The 12,612-nt window shown below is 41.8% G+C and overlaps 1 protein-coding gene across 2 annotated transcripts in view; it reads right to left on the bottom strand.

Annotated features, from left to right (window-relative positions):
- The window catches only part of LOC311011599 (sphingosine kinase 1-like), a 32,739-nt gene extending 20,491 nt beyond the window's left edge, over nt 1-12,248 (bottom strand). For both annotated transcript variants that reach the window (XR_014596908.1, XM_084006636.1), the window contains exon 1: nt 11,747-12,248. Coding sequence is in view for 1 of the 2 variants with exons in the window: in XM_084006636.1 (XP_083862762.1) it covers nt 11,747-12,167 (421 nt within the window). In the remaining variant the exon portion in view is untranslated. The remainder of the gene's footprint in view (nt 1-11,746) is intronic.
- Between the last annotated feature and the right edge of the window lie 364 nt (nt 12,249-12,612).

Genomic DNA, 12,612 nt, shown 5'->3' with positions numbered 1-12,612 from the left:
TCAGTCAAGCAGCCTGATGAGCAGAAACCTTGCAGTGAGACTCAACTCACTTTGTTTTAAAAGATCAAAACCTTTGTAAGCGTGGAGGGAGGCGATCCATCCAAACAAGTCTGACAGCTGATAAATGAGTAACGACGGGCGGGAGCGACTCTCGTCCAAGGAAGAACACGTCTAACTGTTTCCAAGCCTAGTTGGCAGGTTTTGGTTGCATGGAAATCGTACTTCTTGTTGGCCCAGCAGAGTGATCCGACTGGAATGCTGTGAAACCAGTCACAAGAACATTCACACGTGAACACACCTTAATCGGAGTTTGGCCTGAGCTAAACTCATCAGACTTCCGGCAGGGTAGGAATATGTTACGTTTACTTTTTTTTAAAATGCAAACAACAAATTCTCTTTTCCTGCTCATGAAGGTGCAGCCACTTTCTTTGTAGGATGCATGTTTCTATGGAGTCATCCCCAAAGTCATCACGACTGGACTCCTGAGGGAAAGCCAACGGAGAGCCTTCATGAATCAGCATGAATCAGCCGGTGTATCAGCTGGCACCCACCCCCCCGACACCCACACAGACCTTGTTGGCTAAATCTAACCCCATGCCACTTCCTGTCTGCCACCCCTCCTTTCTCCAAACATTCCAGAAGGAATCTATCTGCTCATCTCTGGCCGTCCACACGGGTTTCCTCCTCTGTCATTAGCTCGGCTGCAGCAACGTTATGGCATGGGCGTGTGACGTACATACACACGTACGTGGTGAGGTGGACTCAATTCAACAGAAATATGTTTTACAACCCCATCTATATCACAATCTATACAAACTTTATCCAGCACGCTGCCCATCCTGCAGTAGACTCTAATGCTCATTATTCTTTACTGAGGATTGGTGGTTTATGACGGCAGATAATGTGCCTGGTTTGTTTATATAGAAAGTGATGATGTACGTTGCTGCTGATGAACTTAGATGGTCAGAGCCACAATTTTGTCCAATTTTGTGGTCTGGTTAGCTACGCGACCTCGACAAAACAGTTGTGGGGAGAAAAAAAAAGTAAATTGCCATCTTGGATGAAGTGATAAAGTGGATGACGCTACTGCAACCTGACTGACTCATCATCCACACAATGGGCAAACGAGACGGAAAAGATGAAAAAAAACTACAGCAACATTCTCTGCTCTGCATCTCAACTACGTTTACTTGATCTGTGATTACAGACGTCTCAAGCATGGGAACTGTCCCAGATCTTAATGGTGTAATCACTACTGAGGTATTCGCCACAGGAAACGACGGCTTAAATGAAAAGGGGAAAACCCAGGAGCCGGAAAAAACACATTTTCCGGCGAGGTTCCCCATAATAGCTATCTGGGTGCATATAGAGTCTGAGAATAGACGTCTAGCTTTCCCTGATAACTCTCATTCAGTATACATGCAGCAGGATGTCGGCTATGAAGCAGACACACAGATGAAGGTTTAACTAGATAATCGTTCACTTTTCCTCAAAGTGTTGCAAAAAAGACTCATTCTCAGCAAATACAAAATCAACATACAAAATGTTCAACTTTTATCATTAATAACGTCCAGACATCGCAAACATGTTACAATCTGGTTATGTACTGTGAATTAATGAACTCCTCCATTTGAATGCGTCATCATTGCTTGATGACCCGCGTATTGGTCAGTCAGTCAGTACCGGTGTCTCGCCTAACTTCCCTAAAATCGGCTCCCCATCAGCAGTGAAACATGACTAAGCATGAAGCGTTCTTAAGGAATGAAGTAGCAAAGTGGCTTTCATCACACTTAGCTGAGCTCACAAAACCAGCTCAGCAAGCATAAATTTGCAACTCAGATGGGACCAGTTCCCCTGCCTAGATTTAGTGTCACGGGAGATTTAAAGGGAGAGAGGAGCCTTTTTGTTTTGGAAACGCATTTCATTTGCAGGAAAAGACGATGCTCTTACAATATTCACGTCAAATTGCTCACACCATAATACGAGAACCGTTCACGTCACTCTCAAGAATGTTTGACAGCTACAGAAAGTGACCATCACTGACAATTACACCTGAATAAATCCAATCGTAATGCTAATACAATTAATATGAATATGAAAATGCCATGGAATGCAGAAAAGGCAGCAGAAAAAGCAGCTAAGGAAGGGAATGCAAGCAATGATCTTTGAGTCTATTGAAATAGTGTGATGACACTTGCATAATCTTGGAATAAAGCATGAGCACTCCCGAGTCAGAATAATTGGGTGTATTCGTACTCCTCCCATCTAAGCGGATGTTTGAAAGCAGCATCAGGACGGGACCTGCTTCATACTCACTATAAATGTAAATAATAAAAGCAGGACAAGGACATTAGATAGAAAATTAAGAGATAAAGACAATGTTCAGTTTTAAATTTCAGACCTGAAGCATGGGGACAGAGGACCCCCATCCATTGGCACCTTCACACCAACAGGTTTGTGTCCCACTGCTCGTACATTTCTGTTTCTAAACCTCATCTAAGGCTTTACAAACACCCATTAGGAGGGAATCCAGTTTCCACATTAAAGGGATTAATGGATTAACATGTATTTGACCTGGTACTGGACTTATACCCTCCCTGCCCACTGTAAAACGACAGATATGTCCAATCGCAATCTACTAAATGTTAGCTTTTGTCCCAGGCTAGCTGAGGGACATGAGCACAGAAATAATACATGTTAGCTGCCAGTCAGTGGTTAAAGCTGACTTAAACTGACAACACACAACTTAACAGAAGAAGATGGTTTTCTGTTTGCGTCCATGTTATCTTTTAACCCTGAGCAGCTGAAACCAGACAGCTGAATTTCTGAAAAACATTTTTTGCAGATATGACATTGTCATCTGATATAGCATTGCAGCGTTCAGCCTCTAAACCGAGCTCCATACTGCAGTTCTCTACATACCAACTGTAACCTCCAATTGCAATTTAGAGATACAAAACAATGCCTGGGATGTATCCATCATGGTTAGAGGTTCAGTTCGACTATGAGACGTCTCAAATATCATTCATGCTTTAAGGGAAGCCCAAAGTTTTGAATGAACTGCGAGTCCCTGTGGACTGGACCAGTGTTGCTGGTGTGATTTAATATGCCCATATTCTTATTAGTGCACGACTGTGATCAACAGAATGTGTGTAGTTTTGTATCGGTTTGTGTTTATTTATATGGCGCTATGCTATACACAGACATTTATAGGTTAAATGTCTCAGGATGCAAAATCACTTTTATTTACATCAGTGTCAGTTTTTATGGTGTTTTCCAGATCTCTGATATTGTGTGAATTTCATTTGTGGACCTTTATTAAAAAGAAGTATTGCAGTTATCATTCACAATAGTATTTCCATTTTATGCTGATTTGAACTTCTACACCACAACATTTCAGAGGAAATATTTAGCATTTCTACAAAGCTATGTAAATTATACATTTGACATTTGCTATTTACTATGCCGATTTTACATACAAAATGTATGATCACTATGACTCTTTGTTACAGATTAGACTACCCAACAAAATATAAAGTATGGTAACTGAATATGTTTCGTGCACTGTAAGCACTTTTATATCTGTTGATAACTAATACTTTTACTTTACGTATCTTTTTGAATAAAGAACTTTGGATTGTAATGGAGTACTTTTACACTGATGTATTGCTACTTTTACTAAAGTAAAATTCATCTTCCACCACTGTATATATTTTACTATAGTTGTACAGCAGCAGAAAATAAAAAGGTAACGTGATACAAAAACTACTAAGTGAGACTCCGTTCATCTCTTAGTTTCTCTTATAATGATTAATATAACTTCTTGTTCAATTTGGGATACAGTCAGTTATCGTCTATTTGATGGTGAGACTATCCTTCGTTTCATGACTGAATCAGAGACTGGACCTTTAAACCTTGTTTACCTATAACCAGCTTCACTGAAGCAACATTTAGGTGCAGTGAGGTGGCGACTCTTGTCCAAAATGCTGTCTGTAAATCAAAGAGTGCAAGCTGCCGGAGCACACAGCGGATTTTTGCCGAGCCAGAACCACAAAGGGTGTGGAAGGAGGCGGAGGAGGTGGTGGCAGTGGTTAGCTTGCTGTAGAGCTATATTAGGAAAGGCAGAGTTTACGACATTGAGGTTTTTATTAAAATCATCTTGCACTGTGACAACCACTTGTCCTATACTGTATCCTCTGTATTGTTATAATAAAGAGCTGCATGTGAGCCCCGTATGACTCTCCATTATGGGTACTTTAGGCTACAGGGTTACTGAGAGGTTAGGTTGCTGCATGAAAGCAAACTTTCCATGTTTAGTTTAAGTTTTCTTTTAATGGGAACTGGAGCTTAAATTTGTTAGTTAACATCAGCTCAGTTGGCACTATGTCCGACTGCATGTTGGCTTTCTGCAACTATTAGTTTGAAATAAAAACACAAGACATGAGAGCTAAACATGATAATACTGCAAACTAAAAAGGAAAAACAGCTAAATGCATATATGAAGTGTCTGTGCGCCAGCGTATGGAGGAAATGGACTTCCCACCATAAAAAAACCCACAACCACATGTTCTTTTACCAGGCAAAGGCAGACTTTCTCTGAGGTAAACCAGCTGCTCTGTAGGCTGAATGGTCAATTAGTGGTTGTTGTTGTTGTCGGTGTATCACAGAATGACTCGAGAGGCTGTTTCTGAGAATAGCAGACTGGGTGAGCAACGAATGCTTTTTTACACTGGTGGTATTATGGTATAGTTTGAGATGTAAATATTCTGCACCAACGGCAGGAAGAAAGTTTTGACGGAGGTTTAAGCTGCAGTGCATTCTGCAAAATTTCACCAGTATACTCCATCATTTAAATTTGCCCGTGGTAAGAGATAGAGGGCAGGACACTGTCATTACAGAGACACGGAGCTGCCCGGAGCCGGAGAAAGCTCCAGAGATGCTGAGTCAGGGGTCTCGACAGCATGTCAAGCTCCATCGTAGCATACATCCAATGAGGAGGAGTCCTCAGGAGGACTGCTGAGAAAAACACACATGGGACTGTGCTGATGTACTTATTGTGGCCAAAATGATATCAAGTCTTTTCCCTTCATTACTGCAGCAAGAGGAACAACTTATGAATGAAATGTGGTTTCTGTTGTAAGAAAATCAGGAAGTTTCATCACTCTTGTCTGTTCACGACTGATTAATCACAGGGGTGTGATTCTGCTGGTTTATCAGTTTCACACTGTGGATCCTATCCAAAGTGGATCCTATTTTCAATTTTGTCATTGACATGACCAGCACCTTATTTGGTGCTTCCTCACCGGAAAACTCAGGCTTATCACCTCCATGTACCCACAAAGACACGCGACCTCAAGCATCCATCACATACTATTTGTGAAAATATTCAATAGTGAGCATGTTCACACTCGATGTGTCTAAATGCTATAGAGAAATCAGTTCACAGTACCTCAGTATTTTCATTACAGTGTCTGTAGTATAATTTACAAGTCAGTTATTTTTATTTCCCTCTGATGTAACTACTTCTTTGTATAAATCATAGACTGTATATAAGAAAAAATAAACAGCAGGATGTATCTTTTCAGATGCGCTGAGCAGTAATTACCACATCCTGATAGCCTCCTTACCGGTTGGAGATGTGTATCCATGGTAACCCATGCCAATCTCATGAGACCAAATGATGATTCGTGACCTGAACTAATTAAAAATATATATATTAAGTCTAGCAAAGTTGAAGTTGAAGCTCCTGAGAGGGACACAATGGCAGCAGAGCCCTCATTGGAAAGCTACAGCTGTGACCGAGCGGAGGCCACCCAAGGTGAGGGTCTTGACTGCAGCGTTCATGAAATACTCGACAAAGTGCAACGTTAATCCGAGTATCATCAAACTTAAGACAAAGAATCACTGAAACTCAAAACAAGACCGCAAAAGAGTATAAGATCTTTCTAAATCTTGAATTTCTCAAAAGTCACCCTTTGCAATAAAAGTTGCATCACAACCATATGGGAGATACATTCAACTATTGAAAGAGTTAACAACAGCCCAACGTGCATAGACATAAAACAGGCGTGTCCTACCCCTGGGTTGAGTAGTTACCTTGCTGTAAATTCTGAAATTGCTGAAATTGAAAGAGGCTCATGTTGTCGTTGTTGTCATCATGTTTCTACCAATGTCTGTTATTCCAGGCAATGAACAAACCTGCGACAGCATCAACTGTGCCTGTCTAGAATCAACCAAATAATAAAAAGAACAATAATAAAAAAAGATTCTGGTTGATTCCTCCAAGAAATCATGAGGAGAATTCCACAATTTTGCATTTAAGATTTATCATCTATGTAGTAACCCTAGATTCAGTGTTGTGGCCTACAGGGAGGCAATTACAATCGGACACCTACCGAAATATGTTAACGGCATTAATCGAGCAACTTCCGGTTAAGCGGCGTAGGGTTTGTTTGTTTTGTATGATGATGATGCCGATGGGAGGTTTTATTTGATAAAGTTGCCTTAGTTTGGACATGATAACGTAATCAGCAGAGCTCCTGGTGTGCTCCTCCTAACGGCATCGTCTCCAGGTAACATTATGGGCTTTAACTTCAAGATGATGATGCGGATAAATCGCGGGAATTTTGCAAACTTGCGAGCTTGACTGGACTCTACGACCGGATGGCTCCACCTGATCAAGACGTGCATTAATGCATTGAAAACGTGAGGTAAAATGACCGTTGATTGTTATGTATGACTGGTTGCGGGATCCATTTGTGTCTGTGATATTGTTAAATGGTTTTCGGAGAGAGTGCGAGCGCTTCTCCTGCCGTTAACGTGTATGTTTAGCTAGTTGATTAGCATCGAATTAGCGGTAAGCTTGCAGGCGTCAGGCTAATATTAATATATGTTACGGCGTTACTAAACGCTACCTTTCAGCCGCCTTCGTGCCACTAACATTAAAAACAATGTTTGCTGGTTATAACGTACCTGTTAAGCTGACAGATCGATGCTAACGATAGCTAGCAATTGCAGTAATTTGTGCTGCCTTCACGTGGTATCGGAATTATGGTAAATACGAATTGCCGACTCAAATCGTGATTACGAGCGGGGAAACTGAGATAAGTTTGGGTGGCCAGAACCTTTCAACATGGCAGATTCAGTAATGGGTGTTATGTAAGACCAGACCATTAGTTTGTTAAAATTATGACGTGTTTCATTTCTTGTTGAAGAATGATGGGCTGCCCAACCAGCCATAAATGTAATGGAAAAGCATAATGGTCAGACCTGTAAAACAACTTAAGACCACAAACCACCTTCTTCTTTTTGCCATAAATCTACACAAGTTATGAGCCCGATTGAATATTTTGTAGCTCAGGAAAAATGGATCTTAAAATATCATAAATCATGCATGCATTTACAACAGGACGTCACATTTGTAATTTTGGGTTATGCAGACTCCCTTTTCAGGACAGATAGGCATCATGATCACATGATGTATCATGAACCTCTTCTTTCTGCTTGCATATGTGACTTTGTGTATAGAGCATACAAACTATTGTCCCAGCTTCAACTCCGTCTCGGCAGGAGGTAATGTATTAATAAAAGCGTTGATGCCTGAGCGAGGCCTGGATTATGCTGCTAAAAGGAGCAACAGCGTTCCATCCCCTGAGATTGTCGAATAGGGTGCTTCTGACTTCTGTCATCACTGCTGTTTCCATGGTTTCACACTTTCACTAACAGCCTAATTATGTTATAATGCATTAGCACAAGTCATGATCCCTGTGATGATAAAGTCCCCCCAGGTGCAATAAGTGCTGTTCTTCTTTTACTTAAACTCACAATCTCACTGTTAGCTAGCTATAGAATAATTTAAAAGTAATGTTAATGCTCATCATACGGCTACTGAATGAATTTGCGTATTAAACAACATTTGAAAAACACATCGGCATGGTAATGTATCTGATGTGGTAATGTCACGAGTGCCACACATTGAAAATGTTAGTGTTTGACACATACAAAACAAAGAAAAAGGTTGCTGGGGAGCCTGTATGTGCTGGGTGATTGACCCGACGTATTCTAGGTAACCCCCATGTGTTGTAATTCACTGTCACTGGACTGTGGCAGCAGTGCTTAAGCACAGATGACAACAGAGTGATTGATTTAGTCAATACTAGTAACCCCTCTGCCTGCTGCCATCACCGGACTCATTATAATGATAATGCTGTCGACAGCTGAATTTAATCAATTTATTGACAACATGGGGTTTATACTATTTAGTGGACATTCAGCAATGCATCTTAACTGCCGGTTGTGATTGTAAGGGCAGGGATGAATAACAAAGACAGATGCGTGTCACCTCGTGTCACCTCGCTTCTGTTAATTGTTGCTCACCACAAAGACGAGTGCCCACAGCTCGCTGACCGTGACAGTGCAGTATATTCTGCACTTCCTCCTTCTGTGGGGAAATAACCAGTATGTCATCCAGTAGACCGATATCATTGTAGAAAGACAAAGAGAACAAACTAGAAATCACCATATTCACGGTGATTTATCAGTTCGCTCATGATACAGATTGGCATCACTGCTGTGACATCTTCCTCTGCTTTGCACTTGAATCATCTGTGGTCTGTGACCCGTCAAAGGTGGAACAACAGATGCTTGGGGAAATGTCCTTTGTCATGCAAACTAGTATTGATGTCGTGATCACGAATCCCTTTTCCATGCCATTTGACGCTATCACCTTTTAGCGCAGAGAAGCAACACTGTGCAACCTGAGCATGAGCAAACGTAGCCCACACACAAGAATATTCATGAAAAAAAAATAGTAAAACACAAAATCTACCTGTCAGAGGTAAATTCATCTGGAGAAAATGCTCTCTTGATTATTCTGTGAGGACACCGAAAGCCAAGCTAAAGACATTTGCACCAATATTGATGGCAAGAGGCAGCACTGACCTCATTTAGACTAATGGTTTGGATGCAGAGCTCCAGAACATGATTTAGTGTGGTTCACAGGGCTGTTGGCGTAATAAGTAACTCACTATCGTCTGCTTTGAGACAGGAATCCTGTCCTACATTCCAGAGATACCAAAGACCCCTGCGGCCTGAATGAGGTTGAAAATGAATGCTACTGACCATGGAAATGCTCAGAAAAGTGACAGGTTGGCAGGTCCTGAAAAATTGCTTGGTTGTCATACTAACCAACACCAGTGATGTTGATACTATAGTTTAAGACAGAGCAGCACATCTTCACATATGAGGGTGCGGAACCAGCTAATGTTTGCTTGTTTTTTCCAGGAAAAATAGTCTCGTGCATTATCGATTGTCAGAGTTGTTATCGATTAATTTCCTCCCAAAGTTTTGTGATACCGGTTGTTATTACCGTAAATCCTCTAATATAGGCCCGGGCCTTTATTTACTGAAGCGCATCGCGGCCCAGGCCTTTATTGGAAGGACGCCAGACAGGCCTATATTTCTATTTGAGCGAAACAGACTACCAGTAGAATGAATAAAAACGAGATTTTGTGTCTATTTGAACCTATAAAATACTAGGTTCATTTATTGAAAAAGTCTCCTCTTTGGCTCCGCAGCTGCCATATTACCGTAAACGTTTACCGCTTGCCAGTATTGCACGCTTGGTGGGCTGCTACTAGGAGGATGATTGACAGGTGCTCTCCTTCATTCAATCACGCACACACTTCATGGCTGCACCTTTAGCCAAAATCTCACGCTGAACTAAGTTAAAAACTTGAGAGCCCTGCCGTAGCTATGGCTTGGATTCATTAGCAAACATTGCGCCCCTGTGGTACTTGCATGTTACTATCATAGTCATAACGTTGAGGCCTGCCCAGAAAAACGCTAGTTCTAATAAAAGCCCCAGCCTCTATTAGAGACCGGCCTATATTTACCTCCGCCGACAGCGAGACCGGCCAATGTTAGAGACCAGCATAGAATACAGGCCTATATTAGAGGATTTACAGTAATTGTGCAGCTGGCTTTGTTAGCCAAACCTATTGTTGAGCCTTCATCCTCCAAGCCATTTCTCTTGAATTAATATGCAGAAGTATAACGTATTGTTCAACAACGTGAGTCAACTAGAAACGTTAAAAAGTCAGCGACAGTTTTCAAAGAACTCATGAAGCTGATGCATCTCAGCTAGCCAGATACAGCCGATAGAATGTATGAGCGACTGTCGTCAATTTCAGCTGACAGACAAAATGAATGAGCCACACTGTAACAGTTACTGTTGTAAAGTACAAGTCATTTTGACTAACAAATCTTTGTGTCAAGAACGCAAAGATTGATCGGCGTAGCAACTGTAACTAAGCAACGGTCAGTTGTTTCCATGTTCACAGAGTAAACTAGGTTCTTACCGACAGGAAGTGGCTCTGAGATATTTGTGTTTGGTTCTCTGTCCCGGGTAGAAAACGTGTCTCAGGTTCAGCTCCAGACAGTGGACTGACGATATGTTTCAAGGAAAATAAAAAGCATCTTCTCAGTTGCTAAAACTCTGCTCTTTCCTCTTCTGGTAGAATTGCAGCAAATTTTGTCTCGTTAAAAATACATTTGTGCAATTGGGGGGATGCTATCTGGGTCACAGAGTGCCAGTGATAGCATGGTTGTGTGAGGGAAAAGTTTCATGTTTTTATTCTTCGTGGAGCTGGGACAGCTTGGTGAGGAGGACAAATAATGAGATAACTTATCTTTAGAAATCTCCAATTAGAGAATGTTTCCCACCGGAGTAATTAAACCTCTTGGCATTATATGAACTCAATAGTGGCATCAGTGACTCCCGTTTCTCAGGTGTCTTTTATGTTGGAATGTTCTGTTTGCAGTCTGGAGTTACTGTAACACGACTCTCTATACTACACGGGGCCTATTGTTTTATTCATATAAGGAGTAGGTTAAAGGTAATGATAGCCTGTGAAGGGTGAGAGTGAAGAATAGTTCTGTACAGGATATCATTGACAAGGTGTACAAACTCAGCAGCAGTATTGTCATGTTTTTCAGGTGTCTTTTGTTTGAATTCTGAAATTACACTCTGTACCAAAACCAGACAGGAAAACAGTTCTGTACAGAACATAAGCAAAGAATACTATTAGCTATATAGATAGCTGATATGTGATTTGATATGGTCAGAGTGTCTTATATTTTAATGAAATGTAACATAAAGTTAAGCTGAGTAAATATTGTAATGACATTGTAATTGACAGATGTCATAGAGATGTTATTTGTGCAATGCAATATCACTCCTATTAATATAATCACATTTACAGAGTAGCATCTGGGGCTGGGAGTCATTTAAATAATTACAATGCCAGTATTAATAACATTACCATGAAAATGCTACCGATACCATTCATTCGATGCCTGGTAATCACAGAGCCCGACCAGCGTTCACACCTGTTAATTGTTTGTTAGGATGAGCTGCTTCTCTTTGTCATTTTGTAAATTATCAGCAAATGAAACAATAATAAAAATAATAGTTATAATTCATTTTGGACTAACATCCCCTCAGCCTATATATATTGTGCTTGTATGATGCTTTAATAATGCCGTAACCACTAACTACTCACTAATCAATACAACGTACAGCGAGTTGGAGGAAAAGGGGGTCAAAGTGTAAGGCGACCACAGCTGATTGAACCAATGTTCCTTTTGCATGTCACTTCATGAACACACATCAATTACTAAGTCATGTATCATCTACCATCATCATCCGTAGATCCGTAGAGAGCGGCGTCCTCCACAGTAAACTCACCTTCTCTTAGTAGTTCCTGTTGTCGCGCAGAACGTTCTCGGACAGCGCGAGCCCACTTCTCCGCCTCCTCCAGGTTTGCGCGCGGGTCCTGGAGCGCCGCGAGCCGAAAGCACTGCTCCGCTCTCTGCCGCGACACCCCGGAACTCATCCAGCGCCGTTTGAGCGGGTAGAAGTAGGCTACCAAGTACGCTGCCGGGTCCGCGTTGTCGTCTTCCCGGTAAGCCCGACAACCGACGCAGTCCCTCAGGCTGAGCACCACCTTGTTCCGCCCGACAGGTGCCGAAGTGAGCCTCTGGACGACGAGGTCCCTCTCGGTCAAGCTCACGGCACACCTGACTTTTCTGTTACCGTTGAGCGTGAATTCCCCGTACAGCGAATTGATGCTGGAGTGGCGGTCCGGTTCAGCTCTCCTCTGATTCATCCTGAGCGGACGGCGGGGAGCGAGACGCCGGGGATGCGGGTAAAGCAGCGGTCACCCGTCTGGATGGTGCGAGCAAGTGGAGACTGCTGAATTGTGACTGACAGCCTGCTCCTCGGACCGGTGTCAACGTGAACACACCTCGAACCTACCACATCCGGTCACATTTCAAAATAAGATAGCAAGGGCTGTGTTTCACAAAGTTTTACTACAGCAAAGTCGTGTCCTCCTCAGTACTATTTTCCAAAGATTTGCGTTAATATGGTGAGTTAGAATGTGGCAATTACAACTCATAAACAATTGAATGGATAACAAATATCATATTCAAAAAAAGATAAAGCAGTCTTTTTGATGTCTTGCCACAGCCCTGATACCAAAGAAACATTATTTATGCAATCTTTATGTCAGATATTGTAATACGGTGGGGTATGTCCCCCAAAAATACAAT

The sequence above is a fragment of the Eutrigla gurnardus genome (genome assembly GCF_963514095.1).
Source record: "Eutrigla gurnardus genome assembly, chromosome: 3".
NCBI classification, from domain to species: domain Eukaryota; kingdom Metazoa; phylum Chordata; class Actinopteri; order Perciformes; family Triglidae; genus Eutrigla; species Eutrigla gurnardus.
Note: the sequence above shows the minus strand (reverse complement) of the source record. Positions and strands in the feature narration are given on the sequence as shown.